The sequence below is a fragment of the Meleagris gallopavo genome, chromosome 1 (genome assembly GCF_000146605.3).
Source record: "Meleagris gallopavo isolate NT-WF06-2002-E0010 breed Aviagen turkey brand Nicholas breeding stock chromosome 1, Turkey_5.1, whole genome shotgun sequence".
Classification (NCBI taxonomy): domain Eukaryota; kingdom Metazoa; phylum Chordata; class Aves; order Galliformes; family Phasianidae; genus Meleagris; species Meleagris gallopavo.
The window spans coordinates 173,628,102-173,654,621 of NC_015011.2; the positions used below are offsets into that span (position 1 = coordinate 173,628,102).

General features: G+C 38.1%; 1 protein-coding gene across 1 annotated transcript in view; it reads right to left on the reverse strand.

The window, feature by feature from the left end:
- The window catches only part of LOC104917608 (rho GTPase-activating protein 42-like), a 45,065-nt gene extending 22,962 nt beyond the window's left edge, over positions 1–22,103 (reverse strand). The window contains exons 1-4 of the mRNA XM_010729071.3: positions 21,981–22,103; positions 21,177–21,248; positions 4,506–4,607; positions 182–292 (exon numbers count right to left, since the gene is read on the reverse strand). Coding sequence (XP_010727373.2) covers positions 182–292; positions 4,506–4,607; positions 21,177–21,248; positions 21,981–22,100 — 405 coding nt within the window. The 5' untranslated portion in view covers positions 22,101–22,103. The remainder of the gene's footprint in view (positions 1–181; positions 293–4,505; positions 4,608–21,176; positions 21,249–21,980) is intronic.
- Between the last annotated feature and the right edge of the window lie 4,417 nt (positions 22,104–26,520).

Below are 26,520 nucleotides of genomic sequence, written 5' to 3' on the forward strand. Positions count from 1 at the left end.
TACTCTTACATAAACTTTTAATAGCCATGGAAAATGCTGAAGCCAAGATTTCAATGCCTGCCTGTATGCAAATGCACTGTAATCACAATTTTAAAAAGAGAGAGAAATATTTATTTTATATTAAAATTTCATCTTTAAACTTGTGCATTCTAAATTCGGAAAGAATAAAACATAAACTTACAGGTTCAACAAATTCAAATTTCTTTTTCTCTTGTACTTCTTGAATTTTAAAAACATATTCCAATGATGCTTCGTAAAAGTTTTGATGCTCTCTGTCAATCTGTGTATCTGCCTAAAAGACAAAATGAAATACAATATTTTTACTCTCTCATGATTGCTTTAAAACCTTATTTTGTTGTTATTAAACAGATCTTTCTGTAAAGATTACTTTACAATTTTCAATTTTCTCTGACGGTTTTCAATTTTCCCTGAAAAATAAAATAACTACTTAAAATACATAAATGCAAGTTATGGAATAAATATTATTCAGCTTTATTTCATGGCATTTCCTTGGTGTTTTTTGTTTTCCTCTTTCCTTTGCACTTCCGTATTCTACTTTTGAGGAAAGGTTGAAAGGAAAGAAAGAAAGGCAGAAGTAGGAATCTCTGTCCCTGGCATACAGAGAATTTCAAAGTAGAAAATAGGATAGTAATCTAGAAGGGACAAAAAATTAATATTTCTATTGAAATACCTGAGTATCACATGAACCAAACTTTTATCTATTCTCAGCTTCAAATAGTTTCCTAAGATTTTATTTTCTTAAATAGAGAATTAAATCTTAGAATGATTACTCATAGCACATGTCTCGTGCTCTGGGAATACAAACATATTTAAACCACTACCCTCGTATATCAATTTTTTTTCACATTTTAATTTTCAAGTAAAAGAGCTACAAGGAAAAATTTGCCAGACATGCCTAAATAATGCCACTCAACATGAAGACCTACATCCAAAATAAAGACATCTACCTAAACTGCTGAAGAATTATCCTCAACTTAAACAGGTATGAGAAATAAACACAGCAGAAAAGTAGTGAAGTATGTGGATAACTCTTGAAGGTGAGATATAGATTCCCCTTTACATTAAAAAATCATTTTCTCAAGCAAATCCCCTTTAGGCTGTGTTTGTCAGCTTTTGGTATTGGGTCATAAGCAGATTTTAATCAAATTTCAAGCACATGTATAAAAGCAGTTTAGCCATTTTTGATGTAATTCCATTTATTTCTGTAAATTCTCTAGCTCATTTTGGCATGAAAAATAACAAATATAGGAAAAGAGGAAAAGCTGGGTGTTGTCTTCCCTATCAAAAAAGAAGTTTTTAGTTGTTGTAAGAGAACGATTGCAGAACTTGAATCATCAATAGCATCACACATAACTAACACTGTTTCTTTGTTAAGGAAATGCTACTATCATGATTTGGATGCAGGCTTCTTAACAATTCTAATCCACTTCCCCAGTACAATGAGCACTGTTTCAAACCTTGGGCTTCAACAATATCTTTCAAGTTATTCAGTACTAGCATTACCTTTCCATATCTATAAAAAGCAAATCAAGAAAAGGAGTAAAAATACTAATATTTTGAAACATTAATCAAAGACTCAACATTGTAAGAATTGAGAGCTTTACCACAAAAGTAACTGTCACATGCTATATGTATAGTGCTTTCAGCTACTGTTTTCTTTTCTACTCTGTGTTAAAAGTTTTAATTCACAAAAAAATGTTATGAAAGTAACACTATAGATACCAACAAAACCAGTTGCTACTACTCTGGGGCATGATCCTGACTCACACAAGTGCACTCAAGAAGCACCTGAGACAATTTCAGCTTTCACATTCAAGTTTAAAGAAATATAATTTGGTTTCAGCAATGAGCTATTCAACACAATAGTATTTATTAAAGACCCAATTAAGTCAATCTCTATTCTGAACAGCATTTTAGCAGACTGCACCAGTACTTACTGGTGAGATAACTCAAGGCTATCTCAAATATGAATGGGTTCCTACACTAAGGCCATAAATACCACAACTGTACAGGTACTAAATCATAATGAGGGCTACAAAGATAGTGAAGCATCCAGGAGGGAAGACATATGAGAGGAGGCTGAGGTCCCCTGGTATCCTTAGCCCAGAGCAGAGCAGGCTGAGGGGAGGCCTGATGGCAGCTGCAGCTCCTCACAGGGAGCGGAGGGGCAGCGCTGAGCTCTGCTCTCTGTGACAGCAGTGAAAAGACAGTATTTTGAAGCTGCTTTTTGATACTAAGGGAAAAAAAAATACTAATCATCCACGTGAACTGTGTCAACAGTCCTCTAGGCTTTCAAAATATCCAGCACGTGTCAATTACATGAACACACGTAAACCACTCTCTAAAGACTATGTTCAAACCATCGAACTTCAGATGCTTAATTATGGTGCTCTCATCAGCACCTGATTGAGAGACGTAAAATAGCCTAAAGCAGCAGAACTATGCCCTTCCTATCCCTCCACCCACCAACTCACATACTGTGATGAGGTATCAAGAAATCAGCAATTAAAATGAGCAGTGGGCTAAAAAGAAGAAGTACTTTTGGTGTGATAATGCTCAGTCCGTGAGTCAACAGACATCGGCTTTTGGGCCAGGAACTGGTGCCTGGTGTTTTATTTATGGTATGGGTACAGTCAAAACATTTCTTTGGTAACAAGGAGATCCTACAACTGTCTGAAAGGAGGTTCTAGAGAGGTGGAGGTTGGCCTCTTCTTCCGGGTAACTAGAGAAAGGGCAAGAGGTAATTGCCTTAATTTGTGCCAGAGTAGATTTCAGGTTGAGTATCAGGAAAAAATTTACTGTGAAGGAGTGGTGAGGCATTGGCATAATCTATCCAGGGAAGTGGTGGAGTCACCATCCCTGGAGGTTTTCAACAAATGTGGAGATGTGGCAGAGAGGGACATGATTAGTGGACATGGTAGGGATGGGTCGATACTTGTACTAGATGATGATATTGGCCTTTTCCAACCTTAGTGATTCTATGATTCTACTGATTTTCTATGGTGTCTTCTGCATGTGGGAGGCCTGTGTTGCTGATTCAACACACATCTGCATAAAAATGAAGGAGATAGAAATGACAAGCTATGTCCTATGAGCTTTACAAGTGGTGTATCCAGAAAAGCAAAAGCCTCTGTACAAAATTTTAAATCCTGAGATGTCACTTAGGGACTTAGTGGAAAAATTTGCCCTGGTTTTTCCATTAGTTTACATACTTGAGCCAAATCCATTGTTATTCTACCACAGTTTATTAGATTCAGAGTTGCTACTTTTCACTTTAATTTCTGTTTTTAGAATGCAATCATTCTGATGTCTCAAGAGCAAAATTATTTAGAGTAAAGCAGTGCTTAAGTTCACTTCTCCACATTTTGGCAACAAACTGTATTTTTCTCTGGTGCTGTTTATACTCTAACAACCTTTTCTTTATCAATACACAGAATACTTAGGAAAAGTGAAAACTATATATACAAAACTTTGATATATGAATGGAACAATTAAGCAATCCCAAATAGATATTGTCCAATGTAAGCTGATGATTACATACACAGCTGTGGTAATTCAGGATTATAAACATTATTAGAAATTTTTAATCACTACACTTCATTTAATTCAAATTACAGACTAACTGGTAAACATGAAAAAAACCTATGTTTTGTGAGTATATGACAGTCACACATTCTGTGAAAACTTCATCAGCAAAAGTATCCTCAGGATGAAGAGTCACCATGATATAGGTAATCACACCAAAACAACATTAACTACTCATGGGGAAAAGAAAAAAGAGAGATCAAATTGGCATTTTTTAGTGCAATTTGATTCAAAGACAAATCACAATTATTTCTGCCAGAATACAGAAAAATCCTGGAATCCTCCTACTAGACTAGAAGTCTTCACATCTTTCTCTCTTTCTTTCTCTCTTTCTTTTTAAAGGTAAGAATTAGGCATACAGACTCTTTAAAGCTGAAGTTGTGGGTACCATTTCAAGACATACTGCAATCTCAGAATAAGGTGAAAAAAATAAAAAGAAGCATAAAAAGCATCATTACAATCATTTCACTTTAAAATTTATGTGAAACAGAAACATAATTGCATTGAGTAATAAACCAAATAGCAAAAAGAGCAATTCATTTTTTGAATTTCAAGTACTCCACATTTACCTTATAATATAAAAGTCACAGTTTTATTGTAGTAATATAAATCATATATGTTGTTGCAACCAATAAAGATTAGTTTTGCAATTTAAGGTACAGAGAGTTGGACATGTAGAATATTTCCTTATTAAAATATTTAACTGTTATGAAAACCATATTAATCTCACTCAGGAATTTATATTCACACTGAGAATAACTACAAGAAAACATCACATTTCATATAAATAAAATACAGCATGTCTATTATCATGATCTCCATGCAGACTGGAAACTGGGTAATGGAAACCAGATAACAGATGATCATCAAGGACCCAGTCAATAATTCTAAGAACTTACATCTTGCAAATGAGATTCCTTCTTCTTTGCTGATAAATTTAAGTGCTTCTCTAGGATGGAGTAATATTTCTCACTTTCCTTGTCAAACTTCTTCTTCCCATCCTGAAAAACAAACATTGTCAAGTAAAACATTTCATTAAGCATAACAGCTAACTTAATTAAAAGAAAGATGTAAAAATATGTTTGATTATAAACACATTTTGATCAGTTCTGAATTGAGAGTGGACTGATCCAATTAGTAAATGCTGAATTAAGCAGGACTTTTGTAATAAATAATAAATCTACATAACAGACTGGCGCAATTTCCCATAATGAATATGTATAGGGGTATTTTGCTAAGCAGCTCTTTTCCAAGCTTAATAAATATACTCACCTGTCTCATATTGTCTTTGTGGAAGAGGTAAGTGAGTATAACTTATCTGATGATAGAGGCCTATCATCTGCATTTAAGACTAATACATACTTATTTTCCACTCACATTCTTAAAATATGTGGATGATGGAAAAGCACATATGTGGTTGCAAAAGGAAATTGGTCCAAAAGTCTGTTTCCAATAATTTTTTGATGTGTCTGAATATTTAAGCTTGTCCCATTTAAAACAGTTATCCCATCTTTCTTTCCTAGTCCTTTTAAGCTTTTCACCATGTGCAGACAATCCTCACATTTTTACCAGGAGCCTAACGCATGATGATACAAAAGAGAGCTATTGCTAAAAGTAAATTAAGAAATACGTCGTCTTCTGTAATCTCATTTACATTGTATACTTCGAAAATTTTACATCTGATATTCATGGCAGTTTAAGAAAAATACACCTTTCTCTCTCTTTTTTTTTTTTTAAAAAGTACCACATTTCAGGAAACAGGAAGAGGAATTAAAACAAATATATGAATCACTAATAATAAAAATATAATTTTGAATTATTAAAAATGTATATCCTTTAATTGAAAGCAACCCTCTGCCAGCAATTTCTACAATCTTAGGTAAAAACTAATGATTCTTCCCAGTGTTTCACAAGTTGAATATCTTGAAAAAACAAAGTAAGGTCAATGTGACCAGTCCCACTCACACATGTGCAAAAGCTATTAATGGTGAAAAATTAATTACTGTACATAACAGTAACATCAGGTCATAATCAGAGCTGCAGTGATTCTTGAACTGACCCCTTTGTCCTTAGAAATTGTTATGAACTAAACAAACAACTAGTTTGCATTTTAGGTTGGACCTGTTTTTCTTTGACATTTCATGTGAAAGTCAGGTCAGCCAGAGAAATAAGAGATAGAAGAAAAAAACTTAATGCCATCAATGAAAACTTCTTGACTAGCTGTAACAGTAGCTTGCTATTGATTAGTTCCATTAACTGAAGTTTACAGTGGAACTATAAAAAAAGATCCAAAACTTTATATTCTGAAAAAAGAAACAACCCATATTTAGTGTGAAAAATATGCACAATTTAGTGTTTTTACTTCACCATAGAACTATATTCAAATATCTTCTAAAGAAATCATAGGGAAAAGACAGAACTTGACCCAGCAAAATATTAAATACAAATAAATACAATAAAATTCTCCACACCATTCTATATTTCATTGCAGCTATGCAAAGGAAAAAAAAAAAAATCTTGCATTTTGCCTCAAAAGGGAAAGGAAAGCATATGAATTATTCTCCAAAATCATTCCCAAAAATGTTCTGAAAAGAAAGAGAGAAGACACAAGGTAAGACTCATCAAAAGACCAATTAGCCATGAAATCAACTTTTACGGGACCAAAATTACAGACCAGTTCCAAGGCGAGTTTTAGGGGGAATATTCAAGTCTCAGGCTCTTATAATCAAGCAAAAGTATGTGAGTACCTCAACAGCTTCTTCGGTCACCAACAAACAACATGTTCAGTTGATCACAGAACACAGATTTGTATCTTTTGAAGAACAGCTGCAATGAGTTACCTGCTCTGTTATCTTCTGAGACAATAGTGTTAGGGTGTTGAACTAAAAATTAGTGATTCTATTATCTAAATCCAAGTGGCACAGGTGCCATCATGAAATCAAACCAGGAAAAGCCTTCCCCCAGCATGAAGAATACATCATTGAAAAAGGAAAGATGTTGGTTGTAGGTGATACTTCCCTACAGAGAACAGACTCCACAGATCCTCTTCCTAGAGAAGTCTTCCTGTGGCTTGGATGAGGAAACTACCTAGCCTGGTATGGCCAACAGACCACAACCCCTCACTGCTTTTCCATATAGGGAGAGATGCTACATATGGGTCAAGGCCTATCAAAAAATACTTCAGGGCTTCGGAATGATGACTGAAGGAAATGAATGCACAGATCATCTTATCTTCTCTGCCTCTTATATTGGATAAGGACATGCAAACAAATCAAAGGATCTTATTTTTAAATACCTGGCTTTGTGGCTGATGCCATCACCAAAACTTTGTTCTTTAGACAACCAATTAGCCTACACGGCACTGGGTTTGTGGCATGGGATGGGGTTTGCCTTTCTCGAAAAGGAAGAAGGGTTCTTGGGGAAAAGTTAGCAGAGCTTTTTGGGAGGGCTTTAAACTAAGTCTGAAGGGAGACAGAATGGGGGAGAGCGAGCCTTCCCATGATAAGGTGTGGTATGGCACAACTAGATAAGAGGAACAGTGTGCTAGCAGGGGCCTTGAAGGACATCCTTCCTTGAAAAGCACTTGTAACACTGCAGCACATGCAAAATCCCATGATGATGAGGCAGAGATTGCTGGGGCAATAGGAGAAGGCAATGGAGAATAACAAGGGAAATACTTAAAAGGAATTAAGGAGTTATCTTTCAAGGAAGTGACAAGATCAATTGCCCAGCTGAAGTATCTCTGCAATGCATGCAGCTTGGAAAACAAACAAGAGGAGCTGGAAGCTACTGTGCAACTAGAAACCCACAATACAGTAGACATCACTGAAACCTAGTGGTTTCGTGCTAGCCATTGGAGCATGGCTAGCAATGGCAACAAGTTGGGGGACAGGCAGCGATGGAGGGGAGGGGATATTGCTATCTACAGCAGGAAACGAATAGAATGTGAAAAGCTGTCCCTAAAGGACAATCATGAGCAAGTGAAAAGTCTGTGGGTAGAGACCAAGGCAGCAAAGGTAGCCTCGTGATCACTGTCTACTACAGGCCATCTGATTAAGCGGAGCCCGTTGTTGGAGGCCTTCTACCTCCAACTACAGGAGGCATCATGACTGCAAGTGCTCGCCCTGCTGGGAGCCTTCAACCACCAGACATATGCTGAAAAAGTAGCATGGCAAGCTGTAGGTAGTCCAGGAGGCTCCTGGAATGCACTGAGGATAACTTTCTGAGTCAAGTAATAGGTGGCCCCACCAGCGAGGATGCAATAGCGGCCTGTTGCTCACTAATGCAAACGAACTGATTGGTGACATCAGGATTGAAGGCTGCCTGGAGTGACTGGAAAAAAGGCAACATCACACTCATTTTTAAGAAGGGTAAAAAGGATGACCTTGATAACTACTGGCCTGTCAGTCTCGCCTCTGTACCAGGAAAGATCATGGAGCAGATCCTCCTTGAAGTTATGCTAAGGCACACAGAAGATAGGGAGGTGATGCGGGAGAACTGGTTCAAGTTCAGAGAGTGACAGTCAATGGCTCAGTGTCTGGATGGAGATTAGTGATGAGCAGTGTCCCACAGGGGTCACTGATGAGACCAATACTCTTTAATACCTCCATCAGTGACATCGACAGTGGGGTCAAATGCACCCTCAGCAAGTTTGCTGATGACACCAAGTGAGATCCCTTATGACTCCTATATACCAATAAAAAAACATATTTGAATGTACCAAAGTCTCTGAAAACTGTTTACTGCATAAACATTAACAACAACAAAAAAAAACAGACTCAGAAGCAGGTGATTCATTTTCTGGAAGAGAAGAAAATTTCAGCTCATTCCAAGAGAACTCTCTCTTCACACAGTCAGTGACTCACAAGCACACAGGCGCATCCCAAGTGAAGTCAGAAGTTTATCTCCTTCCAGCTCCAGCCTCTCATTTTTCAACTCTCAAAACACTTCATTATACAGAGCAACTGCCCAAATGAGTCACTGGAGTCCTGGTCCCTCCAGTCTGTGCTTGTGAGACTAGCAATCCTGCTTTTCTGCAATCCAGGAGGTTTAAGAAGTAAGTTTCCTTGTGAAGCTACTGCCTTGAAGTTTAGGAAGATGGAGGACTGCCTGTCTGCAGATCCCATCTTGGATCAAACTTTAAGAAGCAAAGAGTTGTGGCAGGAGAAGAAAGGTCCAGCAATGGCCAGCACCACCCATAACACAAAACATAATGTATGTGGCCATTACAGAAATGCTGCTGCTGATCTCAGTACCATGCCTCTGGCTGCCTTTCTTCCTTGTGCATCCCTCCTGCTAGTAATCCTTGTAGTACATCTCTGACCTGGAAATGTAGCATTCTTTTTGGGGAAAATGTTGGCTAAAATATATATTATAAAATAGACTTAGACAATTCAGATAATTCTAGATAATTCAGAGGGTTCTATTAAAAATAATAAAAATACACAAAAAAAGACAAATTAAAACCGTATCAATTCTGCAGACTCTAAGCATTGTATATGTCTGTCTTGGCTGTTTAACTGTTCTCAGGTGGGTCAGGTCACTATGACTTAAATCAGTACAAATATATGTACAGCTCTAAGTGCCTCAAATTTCCAACACGCTATTAGGAAAACCCTTAACCACTCACTGAACTTGAAGTTCAGCTTCTAACATTTGAGGAAGTTTCATTAACATCCAGTATTCCCTTGACAGAGCCAAGTTGTACACTGCTGGATCCAGATTTACTTCTTGTTTTTACTTTCTCCTTAGATTTCCAGTATAGCTTCATTTGGAAAATGATCAAACAATCTCCAAAAGGTAAAAATTATCACTCATGAAACAAATTTTGCTCAACTGTAAATGTTCCAGTTAGAAATCTAACTCAAGAGACATTCTTCAATCACTCTTACTTTACAAAAATCTGTGGATGTGAAAAGATCAGACACGGATTGTCAATAAGGAGATTCAATTGAGTCATGTTTGTTTCTTGTATTCAGAAAGATTTTGATCCCTTGCTGTAAGTAATCTAGGCATACAACTAATCACTGGCATTACTACCACAAATTTTAACCACAACTTGCATTTTTGTATGTGAAGCGAAAAGAGATACTATATTTTGATTTCACTTTTCCAGTGGGAATGTCAAATTTCTTTTTTTCTAACGGACTAAGTTTGCCATTACTCTGTGTCCAGTATTGTGTCAAAAATTTTATGTTTACTACTAACATTGTTATAGAAACTATTCCTCTCTATTTTTCATAAAGCTGTTGCCATCCTTGCCTTTTCTTTCAATTTATTCTAGTTGCAATGACTTTTTGTGCTAGCATATCCTGGTTAATCTTACATTTGTTCCTAGATAAAGTATTTTTACTGTCTTTGTCCCAGTGTTCGTACTTAGCTTCAGAATGCTAATCTTTAAACTGTAAAGAAACCCTGCACATTTTGTTCTGGATCATTTTAAATAGTATCTTTGTGTAATCATTAAAGAAACATATTTTGTCAGACGTGATTTTAAAAGGATTAAAAAAAAAAATGAAATGAGAAAACATCACAAAGAAACCATCTGGAGAAAAAAATTCAGTGAGAATCTCTTACTTAACTAGAAAACAAGCAAACACGAAATACAGATGCAACAATTTTTTTTTCTTTTCTTACTCCCAGTTGGTCCATGCTTCTCAGCACTTCAAGTTGTGATACAGAAACTGCAGGAAATGGTGCAGCAGTGTCATGAGTAGACAAAATTGAGCCATAGTGTACTCAGCTGAATTCAGTAAAGCCTTGTTCCTTTTCTTTTTGACAAGAACTACAAAAAGGTCAATAATATGGAACACTGGGGATGGCTTGCCGCTTGGATATTAGACTTCAAATCTGTTTTTTCATTGCCTTACAAAGAAAAATTCAAAGTGTCTTACTACGAAGCCACTGATATTTTGTTTGGAGTTGGGGATTCTGGGGATCATCTCTTATTTGTAAACAAGGCAAATAAAAAAAGAACGATAGAGTGCAAACTGAAGTAAAATGAATCTTCAAAAGTCTGATAGGAGTTTAGATCGTATGGATTTCATGGGGATGTGAGGTTCAAGTCTTAAATGTATGAGAAGAAAATCATATTATCTTTATTTCCTTTTGTCTTAGGTCTTCCTTAGAAAGTTCATGGACGATGAAGGTTGTATGGTGATTTTCTTTTTTAAATAAAATAGTAATTATCTAAGAACACAAACTGCATTTGGATAGATGTCCACTGGTAGGATTTCTTTTTGAAAGAGATTTTGGTTTGTTATGAGAACATTCAGAAAGCCAACATAAGGCCAAAAGGAGTAGTAAAAAGGACACTCAAAACTTTTTCCCTTGTGCTCTTCTTCACAACAAGAGAAAGCTACAAGGTTACAGGACCTCCATGTATGCATTGTTTGCAGACAGTATGAAGTGAAACAAAACCATATCATAAAGAAGAAATTTCTGTTTAATACGAAATAGGGTTAACGCAACCATAATTCTTGACTTACGTTACTCATAACTGCTAGTGAAAAATCTTTCAAACTGAAGCCAATTTCATCATGTAAAAAATTAAATTATCCAGCAACTATAAATCTTCAGATCAAGTCTTTACTAAAAAATAACCATATGCAAACTATGAAAATGCAGTGAGCAATATGGTGTGTAAGACACAAACAATTATAATAAAAATAACATATTGCCACTGTGAAAAATAATATGGCATTAAACGGGAAATACAGGAGTGTTCAGAAGCACTAAAGCTACTAAGATAGCTATAAAAACCGGCAGTTTAAAAAATAACCTCATTTCAGGTATGAGATGCATAGAACTACCAATGTATCTTAAACAGACCCAAATTAATCTAAGCTTATGATGGAACTCACATCTGTGTAAAACACTGAATAACCCTGCAAGAGATAATTAATTTTCAGGCTCATAAAGTTCTGAAGAAGATTTTCCTTTTGTGTTGTCTTCTGTAAAGACAGATCCAACTATCATGTATTTTTCAAAGTTTTTTTTCTGGAAATGGAGAATCTTACAGCCATTTCATAATACTCTGTCTAATTATATCAAACGTGTGTATACAGAATGTCCTTATGGAGAAACTAAAAGAAGAAAAAAAGCAGAAAATTTTCACTAGTTTGATGAAATCTGTAATTCTTTTGAAACTTTGAAGCAGCTATGATTAAGTGAGCAAATAAAAGTAGTTGGCCTTGTGTTTATAAGAAGCTATTTATTTCTCCCCAGAAAGATGTCTCTTGAAATGGAAAAACAATATTCTAAGTTCCCAGTACTGCTGTCAAAAGACATGCAAACCTGCCAATGCTGGCAGGTTGCAAAGCAGGACACGTTAGACTCCCTATTATTAAGCTGCAGATTTGCCGTGAGTTTATTTGGCGTTTGTCTATTCCAGGAGTAGTTGCTAGATGTCTGGGAATCTGTTAAATTCCTGCCCAAACAGCAGGACTGGTAAGTCTACACACGTAATACAGTTTTATTGTTTTTACTGTCTACCAAATAGAAAGCATTTTGGTGGAGTATCATACTTAGGCTATTATTCAGTATGTTACTGAATGCTGTACAAAGACTCCTAGAACAGCAGAAAGTGATTTTTAAAACTCTTAAGCGGGTTTAGAACACTTTTCTGAAGTCAAAAATGCTTTATTATAACAGCAAGAGAGTCTCCCTTTCCTACCCAAAAGCTACTGACCTTACATGATTTTAAAGTTACCAAAGCTGTTTAGGAATTCAGAAAAAAAAAAAAAACTTGAATTAACTCTGCACACTTTATAAAAAATTGTATGGTATAAGCTGTTAGTGTTATAAGTAATATAGTTTTTTTTAAAGAAATCAATACCACTACATATGCTGATTAGAAATTACACCAAATGATACAACTTACACGATAAAAAGGAAAGAAGCCAGCTCGGATTTGAGACATATTAATCTTCAGAAATAAGAGAACAATCAGCAATAATGCATTTTCTGATCTGGAATATTCAAAATGGCACCTACTCAAAGAAAGCTGTTGCCATAAATGCTTACAAGATCAGACCTGAAAGGGGATCTCTGCCCAAGTAGAAAGCAGTACCATTTTCTTTCTCATCATCTAGTTCAGATATGGAACATAAAGAGTTTCCAAGAGTTATTAAAAGCATACATCACCTTTTTTGTTTCTGCTTCACTTGCACATACAGAAAATTCAGCTCAACTCAGATGAGCTCACTGGCTTGAAGTGCCACAAACGTGAGGGACAGAGAAGAACAAATTTACAATGGACAATACTCAAGGGAACTGGTCTCAATCCCAAGGAACAGGCAGCTCCAATTTTGTTCTGATTTACCACTTTAACACAGGTCTAAGCAAGGTGAAACCTTTCAGCTTCATCAAGGTGTAAACAGCTAGACATCAACCCTTCAAGTTCAGTTGTCATACAACCCTATCATCCAATGCTGTGTCAATCTCTAGTTCTTCTTGCCTTACTTGGCATGCTACATTACCACACAAAGTGCTTTGATGCACTTCTACTGCCTTCAATCTAGAACAAGTATAAAGCGACCATTTCACCCTCAAAAAGACAGCAAAGAATGTAGTGTTACACAGATAAATGGATTCTGAAAGATTACTTTACAATGTCACATATTGCTTTACTTTAAAAGCAGAAGATAAAAATGTATTTTTTCTGAAGTAGTTATTTCTGTTTTTAAATACTCTTTGGGATTTCTCCTGTTTGTGTCAAGTGATCTGTCAACATCCCTGACCTCCAGGCAGAAGCACACATTCAACCCTGCTTGCCTTCCCATGACACCACGTCACTGCGATGTGACCACAGCTCTTATCTGAGGAGAACCAGAGTCGTGTTATGAGAAAAGTATAGAGGAAAAAAGAAAAAAGGAAACAGTTTGGGGTTAATGTCAAAAGTGATTTTGTTTTGTTTTAAAAGCAGCTATTTTGAGTCTCTCTTGCAACACTGATAAAGAAACACAAACTCTCACTTTTAGGGGAAAAGCCATCCCTCCCCAGCGCCAAAGTTAAATTCAGCCAGTGTGCTCAGCTTATTTTGCAGGAGGGACAATCTCTTCACCACAGCATTCATCTGGAGTGACCCCTTCTTGGCCGGCTTGACAGGCACAAGTTGTTCTGTGGTGGTTATCAACGATCTGCACTGTGGGACTGAGTGCATCATCAGCAAGTTTGCTGATGACGCTAAGCTGAGTAGTACAGTCAACACAATTGAAGGAAGGGATGCCACCCAAGGCGACCTGGACAAGCTTGAGAAGTGGGTCCATGTGAATCTAATGTGGTTCAACAAGGCCAAATGTAAAGTGTTGTCCTTGGGTTGGAGCAATCCCAGCTATGATTACAAATTGGGAAAAGTACTCATTGAGAGACACCCCACGGAAAGGGACTTGCGGATTCTGATGGATGAAAAGCTGGGCATGAGCTAGCAGCGTGTGCCTGTGGCCCAGAAGGCCAAGTTGTGGATGCCCCATGTCATCCCTGCCCATGACAGAGGATTGGAATTAGGTAATCTTTAAGGTCCCTTCCAACCCAAGTCATTCTATGATTCTGTGATTCAAAATAATAAAGCTGCTTCATCTGGCAGAAAGATTTGCTGGACCTCCCATGTCTCCATCAATAGACATTTAAGTCTCAGATAATTATGCCCACTTTTCCAGCTGCTATTACCACTACATTTTGGAGTATATTTTATTATATTTTATATTCATTGTGTGAAAAGGGGAATTGCTACAAATGGTAAAAGACTGCATGTTTGTAAATGCCCAGAGCTCTGCAGATCCTGCTCCACAGAGAGAACAAAACGCTGGAAAATAAAAAATGACAGAAAAACATGCAGCAAGGAGGGAAATCCATGGCAACACAGCCAAGTGTGTCAATAAAATGAGTTTCCATTTAGAATGTGAATCATTATTCTACCATATGTGTGCAGTAATGATCCATAGACTCAACTTCATCTGACTAATGCCCAAACATAATAGAAGTATTTTTATGCTATTATCTTTAAAAATCCACAAAAGAAAAGGAAGTGAAGAAAGAAATCTTCATTCTCCCTAAAATTGCTGCAAAAAAACCCACAGTTTATAACAGAATTAGATCAACAGATTAATTGAGCCCTGTCCTGCTCTAGGCCATGGGCAGTAGGACATGGACACTTCCTGTATTTCCCTTAAATTTCCTCAGGACTCTTGAGGGCTCTCATTTGCAATCCAAACTTGAGACCTGTTTTTCTTCCTTAACCTTAAGAGGTGTAGAATGTCATCCCTCCCTACTGCGCACACTTCCCAGCTAGGAGCAAGGGAAGAAAGGACATAACAGATGAGCCTAGACAAAATATCCTACTGAGACTGAGAAAATTTTATTTTATTTTTTAATTGAAAACATTTGCCAAATCCTTCCTGTATCTAAGCACTGATTAAGGGGTTTGGTTCCCCTGTGAACTGGAAATTAAGTCTGGAGGCAGTAAAAGATGCCTTTGCTTGTACTTTTAATCGCACAGGAGGAGTGCAACAGGATTTCAGCAGTCGTGTGGGGTCAGGATGCAACCTCCCTGAATCCTTCAATGTGGCACTGATTATTGTGGGCTGATTTAAATTAGCAAGGAAACAGTCTTAATTTAATTAGAAAACTTGCGTATTTGCTTACATGTTTATGTTCCCTTGCTATTTTTCAAAAGAAGGGGTGATGTAGGCTACCTACATTTACTTTTTTTCATGAAATCATAAACAGAATTACAGAATGATCTAGGTTGGAAAAGATCTTCAAGATCATCAAGTCCAACCATCAACTTGAACTACCAAGTCACATCAATAAACCATGTGCCTTAGTGCCAGGTCCACACATCCATCACACACCTCTAGGGATGGAGACTCTACTACTTCCCTGGGCATCCCGTTCCAATGCTTGACCACCCCTTCTGTGAAAAAATTCTTCCTGATATCCAATCTAAACTTCCCTTGCGGCAACTTGAGGTCATTTCCTCACATTTTAAGAAAGAAGAGACCAACCCCCATCTCACCATAATCTCCTTTCAGGAAGTTGTAGAGAATGATGAGGTCTCCCCTCAGCCTTCCCTTCTCCAGACTGAACAGCCTCAATTTTCTCAACTATTCATCATAACTCTTTTCTAGTTTTCTAGTTTTGTTTTACTGATCATATATTTTTTAAATCAGTTATTCTTTTTGCCAATTAAAATACACTGCATATTTATTTAACTTCACTGATTAATACATTCATTTTAAGTCTTAATTTGTAAATGCTATGGCAGAATATGCAAAATTAAATCAACCTGCTATAGTTAATAAGAAATTTATTTTTCCTAAATTTAAATCTGTCTGCTTCCGGTTGGAAATCAGAATTTTCTTAAAGTGAAAAATAAAAAAGTACATCTTCAGAAATTGTTTTTAGTCAACCAACCATACTAATTTTTAAGAGAAAATGAATTCTACTGAATGAATTCTAAGACAAACTTTGCATGTTGCAACCATTTAGCATCCTCACTTCCTCCTGCTGACTGATCTCATCTTCCACTTTGTTCTCAATCTGGTAGTTCTCCTTTATTCTGGCAATACCCCAGACTTAAAGCAACCCCAAGCACAATTGGATTTGGTATATGGCCATTACTGAAAATAAAACAAAAGCCCTATCTCAAGTTGTCCCTTGGGATCTTCTAATTAGTAACTTCATTCTCACCAGACAGTCTTCCCCACAAACAAGACTCACTGCCCTTCCTCAGTTAGTCAGTTCTTTTCACATATCATGTTTCTTATACTAATCCCCATTAAAGCTAAATTGTCTCAGGCAGCGTGCTTTAAATGTCCTGCTGAAACGGAGAGAGGTTTAATCCACTCCATTTCCTTGCCTGCAGAATCAGTTATTTTATCAAAAAGGATATCAGGTAACTCTTGCACATTTTTGGAAATCTGTGTTGCATTTCAACTCAAAACAGTTGGCCATCAGTCCTCCTGGCCTGGGCTGTTCTGCTTCCTTCCCAGTCTCCTTCCCTCTCCAGTTCTGATTGACAGTAAAATGCTCCAAAACCAGGGGACACAAGCACCAGATCACGAGCCGCAGATGCAGCCTGTAATGAAACACATTCTGCCTTACCCGCTGGAGCAAGGTCACTTGTTTTTCACTGTGAAAGGAATGCTGGGATTTCCAACAATTGCTATCATTTGATTAGGTATCAAGGAAAACAGTTCACTGAATGGCCATTCTGGCATATCTCAAAGCTCTTGGATACCTATCTAGTACTCTGTTTTCAGAGCTCTCTGACGAACTTAAATATATATGTATATTATGTTATGCTCCTCAGCTTTGAGACCATATAAGTAACAAGCACGGCTGCACACCTACATCATGTGAGCATAGAGGCAAACACAGATGCAAGAAAATTAATCCAGCAACAAACATGGACTTGTTTCCCAAGTAGAAAGGAATTCACAGCTTTGAATGAATGAATGAATGAAAGTAAATAATAATAAAAAAAATAACCCTTCAGGCCAAAATAAATAACTTTATGAAACAAACAGATGGAACTGTTATGAAGAAACAAAATGCTTCTTTTAAGTCTTAAAAACAAAATTGCTTCTGTTTCCTTTGATCTGATTTAAGTTACTCTGAAGGTCAACAAACATAGGAAGAAATATTGCTAAATACTGTACTGGTTGAATAAAAAGAGCCATGAAAGTTTGGCTTTATTGCACACAGCCCATCACACAATGATCTCACCACCGTTACCAGCTGGGGACTTGCAGACCACATTTACCAAAAAAGGCCAAGTGCTTCGTGCTTGAAATCTTTTCCCAGTTAGCTCACTGGGCTTTTGCTAGGATTTGTACAATAATTGCAGAGGTCATTTTTTTTCATGCTCAGATGGAGTAAATCAACAGGCTATCCAATGCAAAGCCTCGTTTGTGTAGTCTCTGGAGACAACTCAGCTCTACTTAAACTGAGTGTGTACAGAAAAGGAAGAACTGAAATATGTGCAATAAAAACAGAGGAGCAAGTAGTATAAATCCAGAAGAGCAAGTAATGCAGATTTGTATATTGTTAGTTTGATTACAAGTATCAATGTTTAATGGGAAGCGCTTCCCAAATTTGCTGTGTACCTTCAGCTTTTTGAAGTGCGTATGAATAATTGGTCTTTAATGCTATTATTGTAGATTCTAAAACACTTGAACTTTGTACTCTCTGTTTATGCTGTCCTTGTATTTGAAGTATAGCTTTGTAATGTCAACAGGACATATTTTATCCTCCATATTCTCCTTGATTTCTGCAATCATATGTTTCGCCTAAACTTCTTGTAGTTCTGAAAAAAAGAATATAACATTTTCATTCTTCATATTAAACATGACATTTACAGCAGCAAAATCTTGCAAAGTTATTTTTTTATTATTACAACATGGTGATCATCTTAATGAAAAATGTCATTATTTAATATCTTTTGTGTGTGTGTATGCATGTATGTGGTGGGGCAGGAAGGGAGAACAGCTTGCTTTTCTCTCCAGTTAAGCCTTACCTAGTATTTCACAAAGAAAGAAGGTGAGAAAGTCTTCTTCTAAAGCACTATATCTCCTCACATTCCCTTTACCAAGACCTGAAACTGATACCTAGCAACATTTCCTATTACATATTTTAGTAAGATAGCTAGCAATTCTTTGCTTTAAAAGAAGTAGTGAAACACAGCTTAACAAAGTACAGAAATGAATAATTTCAAAGCTCAGTTAGAAGAAAAATAAATAATGCAACTATTGCTTATAAAATTCGCTCTTAAAATGGAAGGCTGATTACAAAGACCAATTGCTTGCATCTCTAACTGCTGAAATTCCATTTCAAAGTTGGATAGAATTAATCCTATTGTTCCATGCCAAATCTCTAAAACGTCAGTCCATGAAGTGGTACAATGCAAATTACTTCTAAATTCACTACTCATGAAAGACTAAATGCTGGGGTTTTTTAAAGAGGAGAGAGATGGCAAAGAAAGTAACACTTGTTTAGAGAAGATGCATTTACAGAAGATCTCAAATAAAAAATGACATTCTTAGTGTTCTGTGAAACTTGGTGTAGAAATCCAAATAACAAAAAACATTCAAGTTTCTTGTTTGCTATCAATTCACATCACTCCAGAGTTTGAAGAGTTGAATCTTTGCACAAGCCTTCATAACTGCAGATACATAAATAGCAGCCTAAAGTCGTCCTGTATCTACACGAGTTCATAAATTCTCAAGGCTTTAACCAAGTGAACAGCAACAGAGGTAAGTACTCTGATTGTGTTCTCTATTTCACTAAAAATGAATTTCAAAAAATACCCAAATATCTCCTATATTTCAAACTGGTCTTGTTATTTCTAGATTGCATGTTTCTATTTCTATTGGACAAATTTCTGTTTTTCTACAAAATCAGTTCAGAGGGATATGTATGAAACAGATTGAGATATGAAACTGACGAGGGGTAATGACTTCAGGTTGAGTCAAGGGAGGTTCAGGTTGGATATAAGCAAAAATTTATCCTCTGAAAAACTGGTAATGCATTGAAACAGGCTGCCCAGAGGGATGGTGGAGTCATCATCCATGGAGGCGTTCAAGAAATGCAGAGATGTGGAGCTGAGGGACATGATTTAGAAAGCATGCTGGTGATGGATTGACGGTTGGATTATACGATCCTAGTGGACTTTTCCAACTTTAATGATTGTATTTGTGGGTGGCCCGAATCTCTCATTTTTCAACTTGAAAATTGAGTCCCATGAGCAGTGAAAGCAAATAGTTTATTTGACATTTTATAAAACAGTGAGCTATAAGAGGTCTCTATATGGAATCAATGTGTCAAGCCAATATCCTACAGTGCACACATAACATTTAATAATAAAATGCATTAGGTATGGGAAAGAGAGAGACTAGCAGGTCCAGGTTCCCCTGTACTCATTCAGCACACTATTGTGTGACCACTGACAAATCAAACTGTCTTCCCAAATATTATAAAATAGTTAAATATCCATACTTTTCCTGGAGTGGATATAGAGAGGAGAAACTAGCCCTTGTGATAAACTGAATAGAGAGGACTTGATGTGTTCTGTAGTGCTCAGAAATTAATGTTGAACAATTGCTGATTCAAAAAACAAAGGAGTCTTCTTCAATTAGACCATTAAAATATTATGACATCTCCTGAGTGATACAATCTAAGGAGACAGAATATATATTATAATATTCTATATATATATTTCTGCACTATATGATCTGCCTACAGATCTTCTTTCTAATGTACCAGGACCATCAACAGCACAGCAGGTTAAGCTTCAAACAGAGTTTTCAGCAGAGAAGAATGATATCCTTTAAGCTGTAGGAATACAAAATGAAATGGCAGCACAAAGAGCTGAACAACAGAACTACAGCCTCCTGAGAACTAAAAATAGTTCTGTGCTGCGATTACATTTTGATTTGTGCAGCACAGTAAACAAACTCCCACCCCTGCATCTTACAGCAGCAGGGTGGGACAAGAAAGAATGCTGTTGTACACAAAACATATCAAGTGAGAAGTTAAAACCCATCAATTTCAGAGAAAGCTGACCTCAGGTTCACTGCAAAAATTCTTCTCTAACGTTTACTTAGTTCCTGTGCGGAAGCAGTTTCATCTGTTTTCTACACATTCCCATCAGCAGTATCAGCAATACAAAAAGCATAAGTCTCAATCTCTCCAACATCTCTGCTCTCCCTCTGAGGCTGCTTTAGCACAGCACAGACACAACCTGAGCTACAATATCAAAGATTTTCCTTCAATCTTACAGATGGAAAGCTTCCCATAAAATTTTATGAGTGATCCAAAATGCTTCAGAACTAGCATATTTGGGTAGACAGAAGGAAAGGTTTTAGCTATATCTCTAATTGACTATCACAGACTTTATGCACCTCCGTGATCAACGTGGTCACAGGAAAACACTTAAAAATCCAGGATCAGACTGAAAATAGCTCTTCTAGTCTAAATTAATTTAGACATCATTTTCCCCAATAACGTCTGATTTTCTGACTACTGAACCCCCACAGACGCAGTCAGCACTATCTCACTAACACACATGTAAGAATTAGCTCAAATCACCAACTGCAGCACTTTTACCAGGGCAAAATCTCTGGCAATATACAGATAGCAATCATCACGCGTGAGGTGCAGAGGGAAGTCAGATGCAAACAGTATGCCTACAGCACAGAGATTTCTCTTGGTTGTCACACAACATCCACTTGAAGGTCACTGCACCCATGGTAAATGTTTGAATCCTCATTTGCTTCTGTGATACTCAAGATGCAACGTAACACAAATGCAGACATCAAGAAAGAAATGCAACTTCAGATGGTAAGAATGTGCAGTATTCACAATAAAAGCTGAACCTTGTACATGTGCTCAGTCTTTAACTCCAAATCTCAATTACCTTCTTCTCTGAAGCAAGTAATTCCATATAACTTACTAAAGATTATGAGGATGGCATCAGATGTATTTGAATACATATGCCTACATATCCAGCTTTCAAAATGTATTCATAAATAAACAGGAAATGAAAAAGAACTTGTTCAACAACCACTTACTTTTGCTGCTCCTATTTGTTCTTTACGGAACTTCTCCAGTGGTGCTATGAGCACATCATTCGCATTCTGGATCTGAAAAGTTAAACACAAAGCATATCTATTCAATATAGAGCATTTGCAGAAATTGGAGTCACTCTATTTCTGCCAATGTACAAGATGGGAAAATCCATGTCCACAACATCCTGGTAACAGCATGTGGATAGAGTTCAAATAATGTTAACTTCTTTGCATAAAACTTAATGCATATGTGCTCACTGGTCTGTTAGGTGACATTTTATTGAACAACTAGAGCAATTGTGGAATTTTGGAAGCTTAATTTTAGGAAAGCCAATTTCCAGCTCCTCAAGTGTTTAGTCAACAAAACCCCCTGGGAATCTGTCCGCAAGGACAAGAGATCAGCATGGAGATGGTAGATCTTGAATGAAGCTTTCCTTAGGATACAAGAGCTCTTTATCTCATGGTGTAGGAAGTCAGGAAAGGAAGGCCAAAGATGAGCATGGCTGAACCGGGACCTGCTGGTTAAACTGGACAGCAAGAAATGCACAGGCAGTGGAAGCAGGGACAGGTAAGCTGAAAGGAATATAAGGACGCTGCTATGTTGTGCAGGCATGGGGTCAGGAAGGCCAACTGAGACTGGACTTGCAAGGAGTGCAAAGAAGAATAAGAAAGGCTTCTACAGCTACATCAACAGGAAAAGGAAAGCCCAGGAGAGTGTACCCTCCCTAGTGAGAAACACTGGCAAGCTAGTAACAGTAGGCAAGGAGAAGGCTGAGGTATTCAACAACATTTTGCCTCAGTCCTCACCAGTGGCTGCTCTACACACAGCCTTCGAGTGAATGGTTCAGAAGGTGGGAACTGGAGGAGCATTGCTCCTCCTGCTGTAGGCAAAGATGAGGTTCTCAACAGCCTGAGGAACCTGAACATCCATAGGTCTATGGGTTCCAATGAGATTGTGATTCATCACAGTGTCATGAGGGAACTAGCTGATGTAGTCATTAAGCTACTCTCAATGATAGCTGAACTGTCTTAGTGCTCAGATGAAGACCCTAGTGACTGGAAAAAAGGTAATGTAGCACCCATTTTTAAGAAAAAGATCACCCTGGGAATTACCAATCTGTCAGCCTCATCTCAGTGTCAGGGGAGATCAAGCAGCAGATCTTCCTGGAAGCTGTGCTAAGGCATACGGAGACAGGGAAGTGATATGGGATAACCAGCACAGCTTCACCAAGGGCAGGTCCTGCCTGATCAGTCTTGTCGCTTTTTATGATAACGTAACTGTGTAAGTGGACTCAGGAAGAACCACTGATGTCATCTATCTGCATATCAGTAAGACCTTGGACATTATCCCCCACAACATCCTTCTCCCGAAATTTGAAATATATGGATGTGAAGAGTGGACTGTTTGATGGTGGTCAATGTGGTGGTCAATGACTCAGTGTCCAGATGGCGATCAGTGATGAGTGGCATCCCACAGGGGTCAGTGCTGGGACCGATATCTACATCAAAGACATTGATAGTGGGGTTGAATGCACCCTCAGCAAGTTTGCTGATGACATCAAGCTGTGGGGTGAGGTTGATACACCCAAGGGACAGAATGCTATCCAGAGGGACCCAGATAAGCTTGAGCAGAAAGCCCAGGTGAACCTCCTGGGGTTCAACAAATCCAAGTGTAATTTCTTGCACCCGGGTCATGGCAACCCCTACTACTGAGATGGGGATGAAAGGATGAGCACAGCCCTGCCACAAATGATTTGAAGGTGCTGGTGGATAGGAAACTGGACAGGAGCCAGAAATGTACCCTCGCAGCCCAGAAAGCCAACCCTGTTCTGGGCTGAACCAAATGGAGCATGGTCAGAAGGTCGAGGGAGTTGATCCTGCTCGTCTACTCTGTGCTGGTAAGACCTCACCTGAAGTACCGTGTCCAAATGTGGAGTCCACAGCACAGGAGAATTCTGGACCTGTTAGAGCACGTCCAGGGGAGGTCCAACAATATAATCCAAGGGTTGGAACACCTCTCCTAGAAGGACAGGCTGAGAGAGCTGGGTCTGTTCAGCCTGGGGAACGGAAGGCTCCAGGGAGACCTGAGCCTTTCAGTATCTAAGGGGAGGCTATAAGAAAGAAGGGACTCTTTAGCAGGGATTTACTGTAATAGGACAAGGGGAAATGGTTTCAAACTAAGAGAGGGGAGATTTAGACTGGATGTACGGAAGAAGTTTTTTAGAATAAGGGCAGTGAGGCAGTGGAACAGATTGCCCAGAAAGGTGGTGGATACCCCATCCCTGGAGACACTCAAGGTCAGGCTGGACAGGGCACTGAGCAACCTGATCTAGCTGTAGATGTCCCTGTTCACTGCAGGGGTGTTGAACTATATGATCTTTAAAGTTCCTTTCCAACTCAAAAGATTCTATGATGCTGAGATGAATTGTAATGAATGATGTAATACATTTAACTGCAACATATAACAGGGTTTCCCAGTATCTTACTTCCACTTCTTGCATCTTGCCTAAAATCAGAAAATGAAAACTTCCAGGAACATGTTTTGGCAGAACAGAGAAGACAAACATAATAGGAATGACACTATTTCTTAAAAAAGCTTATGTTTACACAACATGAAGTTTTGACAGCTGAATATTTTCAGTTATCTCTTTGGATTATATATATTTATTCTGAGCAAAGGAGAGTAGCTCAGATAGCTCTAAAAAGAAAAGTGGACAGGTTAAGAATACTCCAGATTGGATACCTTTATTTTCTAGTTTTTAAATTAAGATGTCCAGCAGCTATTTTTATCACTTTAACATGAACCAGAATTACTCATGAATCACAATTTTCCCCTCAGCTTTTGTGTATTTAGTATAAATCTAGTCCTGGGAGCCCCTTTCTGATGCCCACAGCCCTGACCACCCTAAATGGTTCTTGGCTGTATGGGCAGGCCTTGCACAGGAAGTACAATCCCAATGTCAGCCAAGCCACTGTGCCCCTAAACCTAATATGTAGCTTGCCTCAACTAGCGCCTTCTCAGAACAACAGAGCAATCAAATGAACTGATTTTACCAGAGCAAAATCAGAAGATACATTACATGCAATCCAGTCTTTGGGACTATGAGACACTTGAGTCACACAGCATTAGACCCTCCCTCCAAAGGGCATCTTCACCTTCATTCTCTTCTTAAAACAATTTTCCACCCTTTTACTATTGTATTGATGACAACAAATATTTATATGTATCATTACTATCCACATTTTCTTCTATAAACACAATTTTTCTACCTTTCAGGAAGAATAATTCTCTGTCTTTTTTACTCCAGCTTCAAAGAACCACATCTCCCCAAAAATGCCTCATTCTGTACAAGTACACATGCATCCTGAATACTGCCACCACATGAGAAATAAAGCACAATAAAACACATGACAATATTCCATAGTACTAACTTCAGGTTTTGTGCAGGACCACCTCTTTTGCTCCTCACCCATCCAGTCCTCACCACACTCCTCACATTCCATATGGGCTCTGGCACATCTAGAGATCTAGGCAAAGTCAATCTATGTGTGTCTAAGCCAAATGCAAATGAATAAAGCTCTTGTAACTCTTCCAATAATTGATAAATCACACTGTCATTAGAGCAGGAAAATTTTCCAAAGGGCTGCAATAATAAACATACAGAACAAAACCATCAAAACAAATTTTCTTTCCTCCCAAACGTAAAGTTATAATTTGGAAGATCACAGAATCACAGAGCTTTGGAAGTCAGGACTTTCTGACATCCTGAAGTAACTAAGCCCAAGACAGTGCAGGCAAGTCTTTGCATGTCTGATGATGCAGTGATTAAAATGGGCTATGTTAAAATTAAAACTCAGGCACTAAGGATAAGGAGCAAGATGACTCAAGTGAGTTTTTGCTGTACTCAACATATTCCATTGGTCTGACTGGAACTGTAAGGCTATATCGTTCTCCAAGTTGACATTTTCCAAAAATATACAGACTCACAGCCAACATCTATCTATCTGAGGTATCAACACTTTCTACAAGGCAAAGTGCATGCACCTAACAGAAGGTAATTATTATCCTAAGGATCCCTGTTTAAATAAGGTAGATTAAAATTATCAGTGTGCAAAAAATGTAATGACTTGCATGCTATCAGTCAGAATTGCAGTGCACACATCTGGAAGCAGCTGCTGGGAGCTCTGAGAGCTCACAGAGCATGCACATGGCTTTTGGCTTACACAAAGGCTCGCTGGAGTCACTGGGACAGAAGTATGGATTCATCTTTTCTTTTTTTTATAGTGCACAAAAATAAGGCTTTACACTTTCAGCATCATTCCTATACACACCAACAGTATAGTAAATATCGCACTGTTCAGTTAAGAGGCATTCATATTATTTATTTACTACTACAGATGGCAACAGCCATTGCCAGTCTTGCAGCTAGTCACTGCCATTCCAAACTAACAGCTGAATTCACCTCTTCACTTCATTTGAAGCTATCACATTTAGGCAGCCTCCATGCCTAACCAGGAGACCTCCCATCGTATACTGCCCTCCTGGCAGCCTTGAAGGGACAGAAACATGACTACCACCAGTTTCACTCAACTCTCATGAAAGTGAATGAAATCTTTTGGAAAAGGAGAGTCCAGCATCAAGCAGGCTATGAGCGGACAATGGGGATCACAAGAGTAATCAGAAGTCATACATTCATTGAGGCTGCCAGATTTCAAGAACCATTTGGCCAATGCTCTCAAAAACATAGTTTGAATTTTGGGTGGTCTCGTGTGGAGCCAGGGCTTCGACTTGATTGGCCTTGTGGGCTCCAGCTTGAGGTATTCTGTGATTCCATGATTCTGCGAGTCAGGGTCTGTGCTTAGCCACATCAGCAGAACATGCTGCAAGTTCATCCCCGGCTGAAAGCCTCTGCTGACCAGAGTATGGTGTGGCAGATCACTTCCTGGCAAAGCTACAAGCTAGACAAGAGATGAGTGGTCGCTGTGGGAGGAATGCACCAGATTTGCACAGATTTTCTGCATCTCAGTGGCTGGATCACAAGGCACAGCCCACTTCACAGAAAGTTGGTCCAGTGGGCAACTTTCACCTCTGGGCAGAGGTGCCCAGAGCACCAGTGCCTCTGGCACTTCACTGCACCAAGACTGTTGCCAACTGCCACCAGCTTCTGCCTTGGAAACTAAAAATTATGGAGAAAGATGGTGTTTTTTTGTTTGGTTGGTTGGTTTGTTTTTTTTTTTGCCTCGTGTGTTTATTTATTCATTTATTTTCATTACCAATTCCCTTCACTGTAATTACTGTAAAAAAGTTAACTTACTAAGCATTAAAAATTTGCTAAAGCCAACCCAC